This window comes from Amblyraja radiata, chromosome 29, assembly GCF_010909765.2.
Source record: "Amblyraja radiata isolate CabotCenter1 chromosome 29, sAmbRad1.1.pri, whole genome shotgun sequence".
In the NCBI taxonomy this organism is placed as follows: Eukaryota; Metazoa; Chordata; class Chondrichthyes; order Rajiformes; family Rajidae; genus Amblyraja; species Amblyraja radiata.
This window is the reverse complement of record NC_045984.1, coordinates 24,381,846-24,403,421: the sequence shown is the minus strand read 5'-3', so window position 1 is coordinate 24,403,421 and position 21,576 is coordinate 24,381,846. Positions and strand designations below refer to the sequence as shown.

The window sequence follows — 21,576 nt, the reverse complement described above, 5'->3', positions numbered from 1 at the left end:
CGACGGCAAATGTTAACGATGTTACTCCTCACAGATCTGATGGATAATTTCCAGCATTGTTTTTCAATTTTTCTTTCTGAACAGATTAACTATCCATGACTACAATGCCACGTGTAGGGAATCCAAATGAACAAAATGTAAAGAGATCAGCAATACTATCAAGTCTGCAATAAACACATTCACTGATGATCCAGTCCAAAACAGCAGCCTGTAACTAAAATGTAGCATGACTACTTCAGGAAACCTGATGGGAAATTCTTCAAAACTTCCATTCTAATTTTGTATTTGTGCAAAGTTTCAGAGGGATCCTGATTACACCTCACCCGCAATAACAAAAGATGCTCTGCTTACACTGTACCTTGCTTTTCACTGTACCTCGGTACAAGTGACAATAAACCAAACTAACTAGCTTAGGAACACTGTCAAATTAACCTAATTTGGTTATTCCATTATTATATTTTAATAATTTTTGCACTATTTTGTATAGCACTACAACCTTGCACCATGCAGCCATTTTGAACTCATTGTTGTATTTATCTTTATTGTATATATTTGTTTACTCTGTGAACTTCATGTGAACAAGGAATTTCATTGCACTCTGTTGTATCTAATCCAAATCTGATGTTCTGCTTAAGAACAATGTGTAACCATCTGCACATTTGTCTGCAACGATAGCCATGAACATGTTTCAACAATCTTGAATCAAAAAGTGAACCAATATTTACATTTTAAAACTTTGTACATCTTGAAAGCCTGCAATCTTGAAAGTATATTATTAATGCTTAGGGCGGGTAGAGTAATGAAGAAAGAGCATTTTTCTTGCCTTGCACTGCATCTTATCCTTCAGCGCACACTTGAAGATCAAAACTGAAACTCTGATCACCGATATAACCTTCCTGTACACGCATCTCACATGGATTTTGCATCTTTTTTTCCCACTTTACACTTGATTTAAGCATTCTCCCCAATACATTTTCTTGACCCATCGTCTTTATTCAAACATTAATTTCAAGCTGTAAACAGGCTTCAGATTCCCAGCTCCAAAGCTATTTTTGTTCACATTCAGTCATCAACCACACAAAATCTAATTTCCACAATTGTCTAAATGGCCCCATGGCAGAAGCGTCCATGTCACGGGACTGGGAACTGGAGGTATCCTGAGCTAATTCTGCTACCACCATCATCTACTGTGACAAGTGATGGCTTCCACTGATTGTCGCCGGAAGCTTGCGTCCTTTTCAGGATGGACGACGACAGCGAGGTCAACATTTGTAACAAGATGGACACGAAAAGAAGAATTGTCTAAATAGACCCAAATATACCATTTCATCTTCACCATTCCACTCTGTGCCTGCGCCTACATCACCAATAAACTTATTAATGGTTGCTAATGTAAATCTAATTCAAATATGAATTAACACAGAAGTGTGGGAATGCAATTCAAGCAATATCCATTACGATCTGTTGTGCTTAACAGCCACCCACTTAATTTTTAATCAGTTCCTCATCCCATTAGTTTGTTTTCATCCAATTTTCGATGCTGGAACACAAGGAAATCAAGGTACATTTTACATCATCAGGATTACTAATTTTCTTGGTTATTGCATTATCAAATAAATTGTATTAGAGAGACAAGAACTAAGCTTCTAAATACAAATTTGAATATTCTATTTGTCCTCAAATTAACTTAACATCACTCCCCCTCATCCTCACTGATAAATGAAGTCATAAAGCCTCTCTATAATACAATCCAAACATTGGTAATTACTGAGTTAGTGAGTGAGTTAAGGGCTCCCATTTTACCCCTCTTCCCCATTCACTCAGCTTAAGTGGCATTAGTTTCAGCAGCACTGTCAGCCTCCAGCACAATACCTTGAAATAAAACAATTTCTGCAGTTCCTTAACATGATGAAATTCTACCTGTGCATCTATCCTGTAACAGCACCAAGAGCTCATATCCGCTTAGCTGAGATGCTGCAAATGTGGTACGCAGTCACCAGCCTGTGTCTGAAGTAGCACTTTTCACATTTCAGATACAGGAGAATTTAGCATAAACCTTTGAAGCAAACTTCAACTTGCATATACAACGTACATGCATGCCCGACTGCCCAACAACAGAATGGCAGCACAGTGGCACGGTGGCAGAGCTACTGCCCTGCAAAGCAAGAAACCCGGGTTCTATCCTGACCTCGGGTGCTTGTCTGTACGGAGTTTGTATGATCTCCCCATGGCATGCGTGGGTTTTCCCTGAGCATGGAAGTTGGGAGGTCATGTTGCAGTTGCACAAGACATTGGTGAGGCCACATTTAGAGTATTATGTTCAGTTCTGGGCACTGTGTTATAGGAAAGATGTTGTCAAGCTGGAAAGGGTACAGAGAAGATTTACGAGGATGTTGCCAGGACTAGCGGGTCTGAACTATAGGCAGAGATTGAGTAGGCCCGGATTCTATTCCTTGGAGCGCAGGAGGATGAGGGGTGATCATATAGAGGTGTATAAGATCATGAGAGGAATAGATCAGGTAGATATACAGTCTCTTGCCCAGAGTAGGTGAATCAAGAATAAGAGGACAGAGGCTTATGGTGAAAGGGAAAAGATTTAATAGGAAACTGGGGGGTAGCATTTTCACACAAAGGGTGGTGGATGTATGGAACAAGCTGCCGGAGGAGGTAGTTGCGACAGGGACTATCCCAACATTTAAGAAGTAGTTAAAGATAGGTACATGGATAGGACAGGTTTGGAGGGATATGGATCAAATGCTGGCAGGTGGGACTAGTGTAGCAGTGTGGGCAAGTTGGTCTGAAGTGCCCCATTTTCACACTGTATCACTCTATGACACTATCTTTGGTTTCCTCTCACACTCCAAAGGCGTACAGGTTTGTAGGTTAATTGGCTTGGTATAAATGTAAAACACTGTGTGTGTAGGATAGTGTTAATGTGCTCGCCGGTCGGTGCGGACTCAGGGGGCCGAAGGGGCTGTTTCTGTGCTGTATCTCTGAACTAAATACGAAAGTAATTTAATCATTTAAGCTTTTTAATACAAAAGATAAATCGAATCTGTTACCCCAAATCCAAATTGCAAAATCATATGAAGTATTTGTTTATATATACTCCATCAATACCCCAAAAATATAACAAGCAGTAATGTAGCTCATAAATTGTGCTTGACAGTCTGAATAAATCATGTTAATGAAGCATTGGCGATATCTGTAATCCAATAATGTTGACTGCAGTGCATGACAGTCAGCAAGAATCAACATTGCGTTCCCCTTCTTACACAACTTGTAATATTCATTTTCATTGATGCATTAGAAATCTAACTTGCAAATTAAGCTATAATTTTAATTCAATTTTGATAAACAATCGCCAAAGTCAAAAGAAATCGATGGTAAAGTAACAGTAGAACGAGCTAAACCAACAGAAGAGCTCATGTTGCATTTGAACGCAGATGTAACCATGACATTTCCAACCTGTGAAATTCAGAGGCGTACTGTGAACAGCTTAAGTATTACCAATGATCTGTTGTGGACCAACCACAGTGATGCGACAGCCAAGGTGGCAGGCTAATGCCTCGACTTCCTGATGAGACTGAGGAAATGCAGCATGTCTCCAATGCAAATTTTTATAGATGCAGCACAGAAAGCATACTGTCAGATTACATCACAGCTTGGTTTGGGAACAGCTCTGCCCAAGCCCGGCAGAAATTGCAGAGAGTTGTAGATGTACCCTGTCCATCACACCGATCAGATACCCCACCACTGACTCCATCTACACATCGCACTGCCTCAAAAAGCAACAATCATAATCAAAGACATATCCCACCATGCTCATTTCTTTCTCTGCCTGCTCCCGTCCAGGAGAAGTTACTGAAGCTTGAAAGCGCACATCACCGGAGTCAGTAAAAGTTTCTTCTTTCTGTTATCAGGCTTCTGAACTGTCCTTCAATAGGCCTGGACACTTTTCATTTTACTCCAATCCATTGAGGACTACGGACTTTGTCCAACGAGCTGATGCACAATCATGTTGAGAACTATATTCGGCAGTTTGTATCTACCCCATTGCTCTATCTATTGCACTTGACTTTAAACTGATTGTATCTACATATGATATATCTGATCTGTTTAGATAGTACGGAAAACAAAGCTTTTGGTACCTGTGACAATAATAAACCTAAAACTAGTTCCCATCCATGGTATTAATTCAAATTGTGCTAATAAACCACATGCTTTCTGATTTTTAGTTACATTAAAAAAGTCAACGTATGGCATGATAAAGTGTAGAATGCACGCTACAGTACACATTTCAAAATGCATTGCAAAATACTGTGCACCGTGTGAAATATAGTAGATGGATCCAGACATATGGATGATAAAAATTAGAAACAGAGCTGATTTTTTTGTTAAATCATTCCTAGCTACATACAAGGACAAGAGTCAGAGAATATCACATTATAGAATCATGCAGTACTTGGTAGATGTCAGTGCAACATTTCAACCCAATGCTGAACATTCTCTCCAGTTTAGAAACTTAGTTTGAATGATTTACTTTCCCCATTACTCAATCTTATATCTGCACCAAAAGGTAAAAAGGTTATACTCCTTGACCCACTATTATTTATACAAATAAAAAGTCAAACAACCCAGTGGAATATTAAAAGTGGTTACAATTTGAAGATGTGACCAAAAAGGTTGATGAGGGCAGAGCTGTAGATGTTGTGTACATGGACTTCAGTAAGGCATTCGACACGATTCGACATGGTAGGCTGCTCTAGAAGGTTAGATCACATGGGATCCAAGGAGAGATAGCTGAATGGATAGTAAATTGGCTCCATGGAAGGAAGCAGAGGGTGATGGTGGAAGATTGCTTCTTGGACTGGAGGCCTGTGACTAGTGTGTGCCTCAGGGTGGTGGGCCCATTACTGTCTGTCATCTACATCAATGATTTGGATGAGAACATACAGGGCAAGATTAGAAAGTTTGCTGATGATACAAAAGTTAGTGGTTTTGCAGACAGTGACGATGGTTCCGAAAGATTTCAGCAGAATCTGGATCGATTAGCCAGGTGGGCGGAGAAATGGTTGACGGAATTTAATACAGAAAAGTGGGAGGTGTTGCATTTTGGGACGTCTAAGGGCAGGACCTACATAATAAATGGTAGGCCTCTGGGTAGTGTTGTAGAGCAGAGGGATCTAGGAGTACAGGTGCATGGTTCCTTGAAGGTCGAGTCACAGGTAGACAAGGTGGTCAAAAAGGCTTTTGACACTTTGACCTCCATCAGTCAGGGTATTGAGTATAGAAGTTGGGAGGTCATGTTGCAGTTGTATAGGATTCTGGGCACCACGTTATAGAAAATAAATTGTCAAGCTTGAAACGGTTCAGAAAAGATTTACAAGGATGTTGCCAGGACTAGAGGTGTGAGCTATTGGGAGAGGTTGAGTAGGCTGGGTCTCTATTCCATGGAGCACAGGAGGATGAGCCAAGATCTTATGGAGCAAGGGTTCCCAACCTGGGGTAAATTTACCCAGGGGGTAATTTGTTAATTTTGGATTTGTACATATTTTTTCTCATTGACTGACTGTGTTTGGTTCTGGTATACCGGTATCTGTTCATCATTAGTTGTCCCTAAATAAATGAAATAACATTGTTATGTGCTATTAACATGGGTAAACAGGACGAAAAAGGTTGGGAACCTCTGTTATAGAGAAATACAAAATCATGAGAGGAATAGATTGGGTAGATCTTTTGCCCAGAGAAGGGGAATCGAGGACCAGAGGACATAGGTTCCCGGTGAAGGGGAAAAGGAATCCGAGGGGTATCATTTTCACACAAAGAGTGGTGGGTGTTGAGAACAAGCTGCCAGAGGAGGTAGTTGAGGCTGAGACTATCCCACTTAGACAGGTACATGTATAGGACAGGTTTGGAGGGATATGGACCAAGCTCAGGCAAGTGGGACTAGCGAGAGTGGGCCGGTGTGGGCGAGTTGGGCCAAGGGGACTGTTCCCACACTTTGTCACTCGATGACTAATTAAACATATTATATAACCCAACCCCACCCACTGGAATACAACAAAGCTCATAACAATATATATTTATATTTCTTTTCGGAAAATAAATCCTTACTGTTGGACTAAATATAATCCAAGGAAGGGAACAACAACCGATCACTAAAAGTAAATATCAGATCTACCGTTGAATGTAAAAGGGAAATTTGCTTACTTTCATTTAACAATGAAAACACACCACAATATGCCTAGAATCTTCATCCAATGAAGGTAATCGGAACAAGAGCTAAAATCACAGACGTCGACATAGAACACAGAAGAAATGAAGATCAGGTCGGAAAACTATCTTGGCTTTTAACTCGTTGAATAGTAGAAGCATTGGACAACTTCTATTGTGCACTGCAGGCAGAAGGAACTGCAGATGCTGGAATCCCAAGCAAATCACAAAGTGGCAGGGTAGGTCAGGCAGCATCTCTGGAGAACTTTTATAGGACATTTCGAGTCAGGGCCCTTCTATTTGTGTTCTTATATTTCTCCCGTTATTTCTACAATGTGACTCTTATCAGGATTTTCGCCATGTGAAAATTTAATAATCCAATCATTAAGAATCCTTGGATTAAGAAACTGTTTAAATTGCCCTCATTTGATTCAGACCACATTTCTTTTTTATTTGTAACTAGCATGATCATTGACAAACTAGTCAATTCATTAGCAGGAGTTTGCTGAAAGCATAGAATTCACCAATTCTACATTTTTAAAAGTTGCCGAGACACATGGAGAAAAGATGTGGATTTATACAAATAAATGTGATTTTTTACCTCGTTTGAAAACACAAAATACAGTATCCCTTTCAGCCAAGGCAAGAAAATCATTAAAGTCACTGCTCTCTGCAAAAGCTGAAAACGGATATGCCTCAAATATGACAGTGCATAAACAGTGACCATATTAATACATGCAAGACATTTAGAAATAATCTCAATTAAAGTTGCTTAAGGGCCCGTCCCACTTTCACGACCTAATTCACGACCTTTTTTTACTCATGGACATTTTTCATCAGGCTAGAAAAACGCCAGACCTACTTGATGCCACGAGTACCTACAACTAGCATCGCGACCTACCTACGACCTTGACGGCCATGCTGCGAGTACGAGTCAAGGGCAAACTCAGCAGAGGTCGCAAATTAGGTCGTGAAAGTGGGAAAGGCCCTTTAATTTGTTGCATTCCATTCCCTTCTGGAAAATATTTCAAAAATTAGATGTTATTTGCAACAAAAGCAAAATATGCTGAAATATTGTTTCTGATGGTTATCAATCTGAAACATTTAATTCCAACTCACACAGTATCTGTGCAGAGAGAAATAATGAGAGAATCTTTGCACTTTGTTTCATTTTTTCCCAAACATCTGAATTTTGTTTTTGTTTGAAGCTATTTGCAATTTTGCTTTCAGGTTGTGGTGATTTGGGGAAAATGGTGGCAGGCAGGCTTCAATACATTTTAACGTAATCAGAGGATATTTAATCAGCGTAGGAGCCATTTCAAAATGTATTGATACTTTGAAGCATAAGTTGGTTATGAAATCACATGGTGCAGTTGTGCAAAACCTGCAATCTATAGGAAAAGGATGCTACATCGTAGCAGCAGGGAGTTACTTGATACAAGTCATTTGGAAATTGATCACTTATATACAATACAATGATTTATGCCTCAGCATATAGTGTACATTTATATATATTTATATCCAATACTGGAACAGTGCAAACATGATATGTCTTTGAGGTATTTTCGTATCAGTTGGATAAACAAGGAAGCCTCCTCGAAGCAGCTGAGACAAAGCACTTTATTAATAAGCAAACTCGGTATTCCGAAAAATGCAAGGAAGCATGGGATTTGTCAAAGGTCAGTCGAGAAAAAAAGCGAACAGGGGTGCCAGGTAGCGGGAGAACGGGGTGTAACAGCGAGAGGGGGCAGATGCAGGAAGATTATAGGAAGATTATTCCCGATGTTGGGGAAGTCCAGAACTAGGGGTCACAGTTTAAGGATAAGAGGGAAGTCTTTTAGGACCGAGATGAGAAAATCATTTTTTACACAGAGAGTGGTGAATCTGTGGAATTCTCTGCCACAGAAGGTAGTTGAGGCCAGTTCATTGGCTATATTTAAGAGGGAGTTAGATGTGGCCCTTGTGGCTAAAGGGATCAGGGGGTATGGAGAGAAGGCAGGGATGGGATACTGAGTTGGATGATCAGCCATGATCATATCGAATGGCGGTGCAGGCTCGAAGGGCCGAATGGCCAACTCCTGCACCTATTTTCTATGTTACTATATCTATGTTTCTATGCAAGTGGAAGGCAGGGGGAGAGACTGGACCGGCGGAGGGACGGTGAGAGGTGGGGGAGAGAGAAGGGGGGGTGAAAGTCGTGCGTGTTTGTGTTTTGCTCATAGATGTGTTTAGTTTAACATTCCGCGGGGAGTGCTGGGGTTTGCATGTTGGTTGCAGTGGCGGGCAATGTCCCCCAGTCGCTTCCTCCAATTCGGGGTGGGGGGGGGATGGGATGGATGGGTTTGTCCTAGCGCCGGGGAGTTCTTAAAGACCGGGACCTGCAGTGAAACCGCAATAGAATTCCTCTCTCCCCGCCGCCTTGCCTTTACCCTATATCGCTCTGTAGCAAGGAACTGCAGATGCTGGTTTATACCAAAGGTAGACAGAATGTGCTGCAGTAACTCTGCAGGACAGGCAGCATCTTTGGAGAATACGAATAGGTGACGTTTCGGGTCAAGACCCATCTCCAGAGATGTTGCCTGACCCGCTGAGTTACTGCAGCATTTTGTGTGTATCCCCGTTGATGACTGGTGCTCGGCTTTCGCCGACACCGAGGGCGTTAACTGACAGCTACTGGATAAGGCGAGAGGTGCAGCTGATGGTCCCCAGGCCGTCGGGGAATGGGTTCCTCGGGAGGGAGCAGAATTGAGCTGGAGTTAGCGCTTCTTCTCCATGCTGGCTCTAAGCCTTGGGCCGGTGTCCCGTCAGTCTCCGGCCCTCCCCGGACAGGGATGGAACACTCGAGGTGACGGGGAAGGTAGTGAGACTCCGCTCACAAATCTGCCTCCTGGGATTATGCAGGAGAATGGTGCGTGGTTCACCCCTGTATAATAACTTTGTATAATCCAAGAGGGCCGCCAAGTGGGAATGGAACCCATACACCCAGGCCGAGGGAGACCGGACCGTGATTCATTAGATTGTCACTGTTGAGATTTCTGCATGGACCAGTGGAGAAGGGAGAACTAGTGTCGCGAATTCCAATAGCAATTCAACGGCGCTTGCAGTGCCGGGTACCCGGTTCGATCCAATGTTTATCTCCAGTGACCTATGACATGGGCAAGCGCAGTCGGAATACCTAACTCGTTTATTGGACTACAATCAACTCCCTGAGATTGACATCGAAACTCCAAGCCACATTATACCAATGACATCAGAATAAGGAAGATCAATGTACCAGGCAGAGGTGTGAAAGGTACAGGGTAAGGTGAGAACAGCCAATGATGCAGATAGACTATAGGCAATCTGGTGAATGATGCAGGCATTATAGCCACAAAACATTTTAAAAATATTTTAAAGAAGTTCCAGGATGGCTGCTTTGTCATCAAGGCACACCAAAGACCGACATGATCACATTTGATGGCTGCCAACTGTTTGTCATGTACTGACATTGTATCTAAAAAGTAAATTTTATCTAAAAAGATTCTTCCATGCCACTGCTCCTGCATGCTTACTTGTGCCGAATAAAAGGCTTGTTAATCCACAACTCTCAACTCAAGTGGCTTTTCAACCACAACAATTAAGTAACAATTCAATTTTACAAGGCAGCAGATAAAACATAGCAAAATCTGGACGTGCAACAAAGCCTAGAAACTTACTATTAGCTGGCTGCTAAAATAACTAATAAATAATTAATAGCCAATATATTTGTTTGACCTACATGATCAGAAAAAGTCAAACTGAAAATAATGTTGTTTATCCTCACAATATCATTTAAATGAATTGTTCCCTACCCCCTCCTCCTCCAAAAAAATCAAATTGTCCATTACTCACAAATTCAATGCAACCTGTGAGCTCAACAGACAGGAACCTAATATCCTTAGATAAGCTTCCAAATATTTACTAGACATATTATTATATTTGAGACTTATCTTTTTGTGACATTAGAACAAAATTCATTTCCTCGGCTAGGCCACAAGTTTGAAATAATAATCTCATATCAAAGCAAGATATACGTCACACAACTAACAGATCTTGATTTAGCCAGAATCTCATTTTAATAGATTGGAATACGATCTATAGATGTTCCTATAATCCAGAAAGTGCAGAAAGTCATTGACTATGTTTAGCAATGTTACAAAATTTTGAGATTTTAAAAATCAAGTCTGTAATTTATCCCATCAGATAAAGCATAAAAATAAGTTTAATTTGACACCTAATTCACTTTCATATCTCAAGTATTTAAAAAGTTATGGCCATTTTCATACTGGGAAATGAGCATCTTGTTCCCTATTGATTTTCTATGGACATAACAAAAAAGCTGTGATCGTGAACAGTCAAAAGCGCATAACTTTCTTAAAAATTAAGAGAACTGAATGAAATTTTCAGTTATCATAGATTGAAGCATTCTGAAACAAATATAAAATAATCTTACTTGGATGACCTGAAATTAAAGCATATAATTAGTTAGTTACCTAATTGTAGCTAATTTCAGACTTCAATTACTAGATCTAAACATCTATCCATTTCTTAATAAATGATTAACATTTTTAAATAGCCTAAATGTCCAAATAATATTCACAAATAATTCACAATAAAACATGATTTTTAAATCTCATTTACATTAATTTATAGGCCAAATGGAAGGAATTTAGTGTTCAATTGCTGTAAATAAATGCCCATTTAAATCAGCTTTCCAGTGGGTCCCTGTGGAACGCGCTGGTTTAGAACGTTCACATTGCAGTAGATTTGTGCCCCAAATGCCCAGAAAAATACTGCGCGATATAATGGGCCCAAATTGAGCTACTCGCAATATTAAACTTTGTATAAAGGGATCTTTAGAAGCCCTTTTTAATGTAAAAATATACAACCTAACTTCTGCTATTTGCTTTATGAGACCCTGCGGTTGCTGACGGTCGCGGGTTTAGAGATTGATTTTTAAACTACTATAACTATTATTCAAGGCCTTTAAACCTAATAATAGCTTTTGCGACGGGGTCTTCCAGCGATTTTTCGTTAATAATTAACTAGGCTGAACATTTTCGATTGGAACAGCTTAGAGAAAATCGCGTTTTAAACCCGCCCCCTCTAAACGGCACCAAAATCGCGCACACCCTCAGCAGCAGATCTTCAACGACGCTTCAGGTAGGCTTTGCAACATACCTACTATGTTATGATTTCAAAGACAGCCACAAAAGATAATCAATGTACTCTTCTTTGGCACCAAAATATGCATCTTCCATCATCCACCACAGCACACTCACTTTATTGAAACATTAAATTTCACAAAAACTCAATATTATTCCATCTGAGGAAGTGGTGGTAGGTGCAGATACAATTACATCTTAAACACATCTAGACGAGTACATAGGCCAAGCCAACTTTGTCAGCATGGATGAGTTGGGATGACGCGTTTCTGAGCACAGAGATTACTCAAAAGCGGAGAAACATTCAGGACAATACTGAAAGCTAGAGTCCGTGTATCATGAGAACACATTGAATCTGCATAAGTAAAGGAAGGCGCACACCACCTAACAAACCACCCTCCTACCTCGTCTCTGGAAGAGTTTGCAGTCCATTCACCAGTCACCTCAGAACCCACAAAACCAAGATGAAAGCAAATAATCTTTGACCTCAATAAGAAAAATCATAGCGCTTAGCCTATTCCTCACTCCACATCATCAAACCAGGATTAACACAAGCAATAAACAAAACAAAATGCACCACCCAATAGGTGATTGGGACTAGAAGCATGCTAACTGCAAGAATATTCAATACGAAACTGACCTCAAAAAGCAAGCAATATTTGATCTTTATAAGAATTAGCCAGCGAGCATTAAAACAATCTTGTCGGACATTAAATATAATTAATATTGACAAAAACATCTGTAAAATGAGCAGGCATCAAATTCATACATGGACACCCCCCACTCTTTTTAGATTCCAAATTATCATACAGATTGAATGACTCATCTCCAGTTTCCCTGAAGCCTTCTTACGACATACAGTGCATCTCCCACAGTCAAACGTTTTTGTATCATTCAAGACTAAGCAAACTGGAGGTCAAACACTCTAAACATTCACTCTTCCCACCAGTAAACCATAGCTCTCTTGTAGCATGGTAAAACTCATTGCAGCAGCTTACTAAACCTTTCACATCAACACCTCCAAAATTCAGACCTCCAAAGCTTAGAAGAACCAGCACTAGATGGCACAAAGCAATGCACCATCTTTGAGCTCACCAAATAATGATGGGTTTCATGGAACACTCCTGCACTGGACCAATTATTGATTTTAAACATTTGGGTGGACTTCTCTTATCCAGAGGAATTGAAAAGGATGGTCAAACTGAAGATAGGACATAACCATTCAATTGTATGAACGATATAAGAAACTTCAGGAGCTACTTCCAATTATGTGCTCCAAATTGCAATATAGAAGCAAAAAATAATTTTGGAAAACTGATGCCAGATCAGGACACATGATTGAAAGTTAATTAAATGTAGTAATTTTTAAAAATGGACTTAACATAGAGATGTTTGGATGTGTGATTCCAGGATATGGTCTAGTTACTTTTAGGGACTGCAAAGGACCAAGAAATAGACTTCTTGACTGGGATAGAGTTATACAGCACGGAAACAAGGCATTCAGCCCAACTTGCCCATGCCGATCAAGATGCCCCATTTGCAATAGTCCCACTTGCCTGCATTTGGCCCATATCCCTCTAAACTGTTACTATCCATTTATCTGTCCAAATATTTGTTTAAAATTTGTCACTAATGCCAGCTTGTTGAAGTCTAATAAGTCTTCTTTAACATCTAATCTCAGAGCTACCTGCGATCACTTACCGAGTTTAAAGGTTGCTGTAGTATCTGATTATATAAAGTTTTATTTTAATGTCGATCGTTTCACTGTTTATTTGGTCAAATTATTTAAACAATGAATGAATTACTTATGATAATGGCGTGCTGGTGAATGACAGTGCGACAGTCCACCCACCCATCCACACATGCATACACACACATCCATGCATACACACACATCCATGCGTATGCACACATACATGCATGCACACACATATCCGCACATACAGCCGCACACACATCCGCACGCACACATCCATCCACACACACACACACATATATACCTCCACACACACATCCATCCGCACTTACACATACATCCATCCACGCACAGACATCCACACACACACACATCCACGTTTGACAGGTATACACAGACACACACAAACTACAGATACTCAAACAATGCAACACTGGTTCAGGAGCCGGACCACTGCAGCAGTCTTATTCAATCCAAGGCTGGTTCAGGAGCCGGACCTCTGCAGCAGTCATTCAAAAAACCTGTGGAAAATTTCATATAGTTCAGAGAGGTGGGTCACGAAAATTGGGTTCTAGACACATTTCTGATGCTCGGCCCAATACCTGTGCTCCAACAAATAAAATCATAGAAGAGTTTTGGCCCGAAACGTTGCCCATTTCCGCTCCATAGATGCTGCCGCACCCGCTGAGTTTCTCCAGCACTTTTGTCTACCTTCGATTTTCCAGCATCTTCAGTTCCTTCTTAAACAAATAAAGTCCAAGGCTGCTCAATCTCTCCCTACAATTCAGGCCCTCAAGTCCTGGCAACATCCTCGTAAATTTTCTCTGCACTCTTTCCAGCTTAACAATCTCCTGCCTATAGCAGGGTGACCAAGTGTCTGGCAACATAAGAGAAACAAAAAATTGTACTATGGGTTTGTATTACACACTGAAATGGAGCATTTGACAAATATGACTGAGTGGATTTAAATACAAAGAAGGCAATCTTAAATTCAGATCAGTTGGAAGCCAGGAAAATTATATAGAAATGGAAAATGTCCACAAAGAAAAATGTCACGGTCAGTATTTTGCCTGCTTTTGATTATCACACTGAATCTGCTGAGAGGAAAGGTAGCCTGGGAGTTGATGGACATGGATGATTGAAGTAAAGTGCTAGTGAGTTAGAGATGTGAAAAATTGCCAGAAGGATTGACAAATTTGTCGTGCAATAAACTCGTGCAACATCACGTGCAATACACTCACCACGTTCCTGTATTTTTTCTGTATGATTCTGATCTACCTGCCCCTTTCCTAACAGGCTGTAATACACAAGCAACCTGTAATTCTAGAAAAGCAGTTTTCAACAGAAATTAAGAAATGTATATTGATTCTAATTGATCTTAATTCTGATAACTAGAATATTTCCAATATATTTTGGACTTCCAGCATGGGCAGTTTTTTAAAAATACCATTTATTTCAGTTCTGCTTCCAGGTTTTACTTCCTCAAGTACTAGAATACCAGGCTGCAGAAAGCAGAATATGGTTTTTGAGAGGTTACACTGCCATGCTGAAGCAAGGCCCAAGTACATTAGCAGCAGAAGATGAATCGAGGAAATTACAAACTACCCAATGTTTTAAAAGTACTGAAGCAACAGTCCCAATGAAACAACAGGACAAAACGTTCATATGTGAAATGCATAATTTTAGGCATTTATCTTTAATTAATTTAAAAGCTCAACATGGATACTGATCATGCTTTTCAAAATTAAAATGTAACCAAAGTTAAAATTGGTTTCAGATCAGCGTCAGTTCAGAAGAATGAAGGAAAAGTGCAGTAGCGCTTTTATGCTATTGCACCAGTAATAGAGAACTAGACTAATGGCCTGGAAATTCAGAATTTAGTCCCACTTTAGCAACGGATGAATGCAATTGTTTAAATAAATAGAAACTTGGATTACAAAGCAGATATCGGTAATGGCGATTGTGAAACGAGCAGAGCAGTACACTTCAGGAAGGAAATTAAGCCTACTTTTGAATCCAGACACGCAGTATTGAGGTTGACTTGTTTTTCGGGTGCAACTTTAAGTCAATATGATTTTATACTGTAACAACAGAAGGTGGACATTTGTGTTATGGCTCTTCTGAGGTGAGATAACATAATCAGTAACATGTAGAGACAAATTATGTTATACAGCGCTGTCTCCAACCTGAGGAGATCGGACATTAACGGTTCACCGTACAATACAATGGATTCCTCAGGGTTAAAAATTCATTTGAGTCTGACTGCCAATTTACCCAGCAGCACATATGCAATAAGGTGGAAGTAATAGAGTAACAACACCCCTGGAACAGTCTCCTTAATAATGTCCGCAGCAAGCATTGAATCAAAATGTCAAATAAATTGAAATTGTTTTCAATGCAGTGCAAATTCTAGTATGGCAAGCTCAAACTCGATCAATGGTATCCAAGTATTTATTTGGTTGCATAAAACCATTGTGGTATAAGTTTAATGCAGACTCGAGTTTGAACTACTGTATTCCAACAACGATCCAAAACTCATTTATTCACACTTTCTCCAATATCTGCCTCAGATATGCTATTAATTTCTCATAAATATCCATGCAGGACATGGAAGAATTACCAGTTTTTGTTCAAGTGGATGTATGGAGCTTCAGAAAATGCATAAACTCTAAATTCAGCAGTCCATCACTTTCACTTTAAAATCTGAAGTTCAAAGGGTTTAATTGGATAATCCTTTCACTCAGTTTTACTGGAAATTAATTGTTGCAAATTCAGTTTTAAGTTAAACTCGACTGTTACATTATTTTCATTGAAGTAAAATATTTCAATACACTCTGAAAAAATGTTCTCTCTTAAAATAACAAACATCCAACAGATCAGAGGCTGATTTTTATTTCTCTCCTCCTTTTCCACAAACCATCCCATTTTCACTGCCCAATCTATTAACTGTATTGCCAAAAGTACACTTTCATTTTGGTATTCATCAAAGCCCTGTCCCACGGTACGAGTTCATTCCAAGAGTTCTCCAAAGTTTGTCCTGATTCGAACTCGGAGATTTACGGTAGTGGCCACTCGTCGATACTCGGGGCTCTCGTGGACATTTTTCATCATGTTGAAAAATCTTCACGAGTCTTCCCGTGCTTACCTGCCGTTAGCGAGTTTTCCCGAGTACCTGCCGTTAGCACTAAGATACGTCCCGGAGCTCCGACGTACCCGCTACATTCATTCTCCGTGCTTACCACGAGTTTGATTTTTTTTAAACTCGGGAGAGCTCTTGTAATGAACTCGTACCGTGGGACAGGGCTTTCAATCTTTTACAACTTAATTAAATTCAGAAATCACTAGCTCCCAAAATAAATTCCCATTATTTGCCAACTTGGTAACTTGCAAGATACCCAAGATTTGTTACAACTTTAATTGACATGCAGGCTTGGAAAATGACAAAGATAACAGACATGTCAGGAACAGGACATCCAGCCCTCAAGTCAGTTTTCCCATGCAACAAGATCACAGCAAACCTTCCAACTTAACACGTTCTCCTGCACCATCCCCATATCCTTTTATTTCCCCAAATATCCAGAAATCACAAATCTTGGTGCTGTTTCATCACTGCTCTATACAAATGTAATACTTCTGTATTCAAATATTCTTATAATAAAGACTAACATGCCATTTACCTTCCTAATCATCTATTGTACCTGGACCTTGTCCTTCAGCAATTTGCAAACAAGGACACCCAGGTTCCACTGAGCAGCAACACTGCCTACAACTCCAATTATAAAACACTTTCTATTTTGAAGACCAAAGTGGATGTCCTCACATTTCTGCGCATTAGATTCCATTTGTCATGTTCTCGCCCACTCAGTCAGCATTTCCGTATCCTCTAAAGCCTCTTTACATCATTCTTCTAACATATAATCCTATCTTGGTTAATATCATTTACAAACCTTGAGATGCAAATATTTGGTCCCAACAGCCAAATGTGTTAATAGCTGGAACCCAAACAGTGATTCCCGCAGTACCCGACTGGTAGATCCCGCCAACGTGGGAATAATCCATTTATTAGCATTCTTTGCTTACAGTCCAATAAACAATTGTCAATCCATGTCTGTATATTAACCCCAATTCCATGTGCTCCAACCTCCTACACAAGAACGTATTGAAAGTCTTCTAGAATCCAAATACATCGCCATCCACTTGTTCCCCCTCATCTTTTCCACCAATTACAGTAGCGTGAAAACTGTAACTTCCAGGTTCAGAAACAGCTTCCTCGCCAGCAACCGTCAGGCTATTGAACACTATGAACTCCAACTAAACTCTGAACTATGAAGTGATTGCATTAAGAACTTTGAGCTTTGCTTTTGAACTATATTGCTTTTATTAATTTATCGAATTTCTTAAGTTATCTATTAGGTATTATATTTACATACCTGTTGTGCTGCTACAAGTAAGAATTTCATTGTTCTGTTTAGAGACATATGACAATGATACACTTTTAACTCTCATGATCTTCAAATTAGCTCCAGCAGTTAATCAAATATGATGTTCCTTCCATAAATTCATGCAAATTCTATTTAATTCTTCAATGCTTTTCCACAAATACCTTTTAGATTTCAACATTTCCCCCAATGCGTTAGCCTAACCCATTGGTAAATCTCGGTTTTCACTCTTCCATCTTTCTGAATTAGTGAGGTCACATTTGTTATCCTCGAATTGACTAAAGCAATTTCAGGATATAAACATTTTTGAAAAATTAGAATCAAATATGTTAAAACTTGCGGCGCGACTCACCCGTTGCAGCGGCCCCGACAGCCTGTCTGTCTTTTTTTTATTTTTTGTCTAGTTAAATGTAGTGTTTGGTGTTTTTTAATACTGGTTTTAAATGTGTATATGTGGGGGGCGGGGGGGGGGGCAGGGGGAAACTGTTTTAAATCTCTTCCCTGTCTGGGAGACCCGACCTTTTCCCTGTCGGGTCTCCGTTGTCGTTGGGGCCTAGCACCGTGGAGCGGCCTCCAACCTGAACGACCCGGGGGCTCGGGAGACTGCGGAGCTGCGGACTACTCACCATCGTGGGGCTGGCCGGCCTTGGAGTGTGGGGAGCAGTGGTGACTCGCTGCTGCGACTCGACTCCTGGGGCTCGGAATCTCCAGCAACGCAGCCGCAGGTCCGGTGGACTGGGACATCGGGAGCTCACGGGTCCGTGGGGAGAGAGAGACCGCTTCCTGGAGCTCCCGCAACGCGACTTCTCCAGCCCGTGTCGCGGGGTTGGAACGACCTGGAGCGGGGTCATACATCGCCCGGCACGGCTTCATGGCCGTGGGACATTCCAGCGCCCGCCGGGAACTCCAACTTCGAGACTTCTAGACCGGGAGCGGGGCCGTAAATCGCCCGGCACGGCCTAAAATGGCCGTGGGACTTATCATCGCCCGCCTGGGGCTTCGACATCGGGAGAGACATGGACAACAGGGGAGAGAAAAGACTTTGCCTTCACACATGTTTGTGTGAACTAAATTGTGTGTATGTCTAGGAATTGTCTTTGTTTGTATGGCTGTGGAAACAGAATTTCGTTTGAGCCTCACTGAGGCTCAAATGACAATAAAATTGTATTGTATTGTAAAAGGTTTAACGTTTCTATAATCTCCTCTTTCACAACTTTCTCACCATGAGACATACTTCATTGGATTTCAAGCTCACTAATTGCTCTACAACTATTCTTTCTCAACTATTTACTTCAGTTCCTCATTCTTAAATAACTATTGGTTCTAAATATTTGACAGATTTCATCCCTCCATCAAGACCTCCAAAAAGTTATTTTACATACCTCCACCTCATTAAAAATTTCCTATTCCTCATTAAAATTTCCATTCTAAGGGTAAGAGGCCAATGTTTCCCCTTGCTAGCCTTTTCCTTTTTACATAGATATAGAAATTCTTAATCTGCCTTTTTATGTTTTTACCAATCGTGTCTTTTTATAAAAGAAAAAAATCAATTCATTCGTTCTCCTTTGCTGAGTTCTAAATTGCTACCAACAGAGGATTGCTGCTAATACTGGCAACTTTCTAAAAGCCTTGTTCTTCGATTGACTGCTATCTTTAATTTTTCCTCACCCATTTCCTTTTGGATTTGGGGGGCGGGGGTTCAATATTATGCATTATTTTCAATTCTAGCCATTGCCTGTCTAGCAAATTTTCCAATGCATTTTCCCCCAAAGGTGCCACAAAGATTTTAAATCATGAATATTAACATAACATCTGATCCTAAGAGTGAAATATGAACTTGAACGGTAGACTGAGCACAAGGTAGCTGATCAACCAGATAAGTAGAGCTGTGCTGGGCTAGATCAACTTCACTGAACTTGCGTTGTTTAGTTGTTAGGAAGGTCTCTCAAGTTCTTAAGCAAATAAAGGCTACCCAGGCAGTATTAAGTAGGCAGAAAGATTAATTTGACTGGCAGATGAAACATTGTTCAAAGAGCTTCAAATATAGACTAAGGGTTAAATGAAACACTCATAACATATAGAATGGAACAGCACCGAAACAAGCCCTTCGGCTCATAATTTATGTACCAAACATGATGCCAAGATAAACTAATCTCATCTACCTGCACATGAATCACATCCCTCCAATCCTTGCAATATACATATGCCTATTCATTCAATATCACTTGTGAAAATGTGTCCCATATCTAACGAAGGATATGTGAAAGCATACATTTTATAACCATGCCAAATGGGTTTTTTTAATACAGCGTTTGTTACCACTTTCCATTTTTACTCATTTTACTATTTCGCCTGCAGACTTAATGGAATACTAAATTGAAATGCCAAAAACGAAAAGTGAAAACTGTCCTGTTTTGCTAACTGCAATAAAGCACGCTTTTATGTCGCTGGCTGGCGAGGCGAGCGCAAAAATTGAAGACAAGTCTCCCAACTATCGGGTTACCAGATGCCAGTGTCAGCAAAAGCATCAGCTGACGGCCCAAAATACACTGGCGGACCCCGAGCTGTCAGTGGGGAGGGGAGAGGAATGTCTAACAAACGAGGTGACCCGCTTATTTCCTTCGCTCCATAGATGCTGCTGCACCCGCTGAGTTTCTCCAGCTTTTTTTTTTGTGACCCGCTTAAATGCCTAGTTGTGGGTTGAGGAGAACCGCGGCAGCAGCAGTGGTAGAGGTAGAGGCCGGAGAGAGAGAGGGAAAGAGCCCAACATGGGGAAGGAGGAAGGGACAAGGAGACCGGGGGCCGAGGGAACTGCGCCGAGGGAGGGTCCCGGGTCCCATTAGATGAGGGAGCGTCACCCAGGTGTCCGGGGCCCCGAGTGGAACAGCTCCCGGGTAGGGTTCCGCGGGGGAGAAATCTGGGTGGCGTGAGGGCGCGGCGCCCAGGGATCCGGACTGTGAGGGAGCGGCGCCCCGGGGCCCCTGAGGAGGGGGAGAGGGCGTGAGGGAGCGGCGCTCTGGGGTCCGGACTGTGAGGGAGCGGCGCCCCGGGGCCCCTGAGGAGGGAGAAGGGGGCGTGAGGGAGCGGCGCCCAGGGGTCCGGACTATGAGGGAGCTGGGCTCCTGAGGGAGGGGGGACCGTGAGGGAGCGGGGCCTGCTGTCACCGCCGGGCCTGCGCTTGGTTTGCCATCGCTGAGCGAGCGGGCGGACGTGGCGGGGTGGAAGGCGGACACTCATCCACTCACTCACTCACTCACCTCGTCATCCTTGTGGTTCCTGATGCCACGTACTAGGTCCTGCAGGTTCTTGTCAAACATTCGGTCGATGCTGCCTTTCACGATCTTCAGCGCCATCCTCGCGCCTTCCCCTTTCCTCCCCCCAACCGCCTTGCTGCAGATCCGGCTCCCGCTGCTGATCACACCATGCCCGTGGTCCTGGTGCGCCGAGAGAGGGAGGGAAGGAAGGAAGGAAGGAAGGAAGAAGGCGGGCGGGCGGCCGCTGCTTTGCCGGAGCCGCGATTACCTTCGCAGCACAGAGCGAGAGAAAATGGCGGCGGCCCGGCTGGAGTCAGGTGACCGACTGCGGGACGGGATGACGGGGAGGGAGGGAGGCCTGGCTCTCTATCCCTCTCATACACAAGGACAGTTCTGCTTCTCTGTCTCATCCATTCACACACACATACATACAGAGGGACAACTCTTAGACACGGAGAGACAACTCTTTGGTTCCTTCACACGCAAACAGGGACAATTCTGGTTCTCTCTCATACACACACACACAGGGACAACTCTTAGACACAGAGAGACAACTCTGGTTCCCTCTCACACACACACAGACAAACTGGTTCTTTCCTTTTCTCTCACTCTCTCACAGACAAACACAGACAACTCTGGTTCTCTCTCTCATACACACACTCTCTCATAGACAACTCTGGTTCTCTCTCTCTCATACACACACTCTCTCACAGACAACTCTGGTTCTCTCTCTCTCTCATACACACACTCTCTCACAGACAACTCTGGTTCTCTCCCTCTCATACACA

The 21,576-nt window shown here is 41.7% G+C and overlaps 1 protein-coding gene across 5 annotated transcripts in view; it reads right to left on the bottom strand.

Annotated features, from left to right (window-relative positions):
- Positions 1–21,118, bottom strand: part of ap3d1 (adaptor related protein complex 3 subunit delta 1) — a 76,181-nt gene extending 55,063 nt beyond the window's left edge. For 2 of the 5 annotated variants that reach the window (XM_033046919.1, XM_033046920.1), the window contains exon 1: positions 20,792–21,118. In XM_033046919.1, coding sequence (XP_032902810.1) covers positions 20,792–20,887 — 96 coding nt within the window. In that variant the 5' untranslated portion in view covers positions 20,888–21,118. Of the gene's footprint in view, positions 1–19,696; positions 19,781–20,791 lie in introns of all 5 variants that reach the window. The other 3 variants (XM_033046921.1, XM_033046923.1, XM_033046924.1) reach the window with 2 other exon arrangements.
- Between the last annotated feature and the right edge of the window lie 458 nt (positions 21,119–21,576).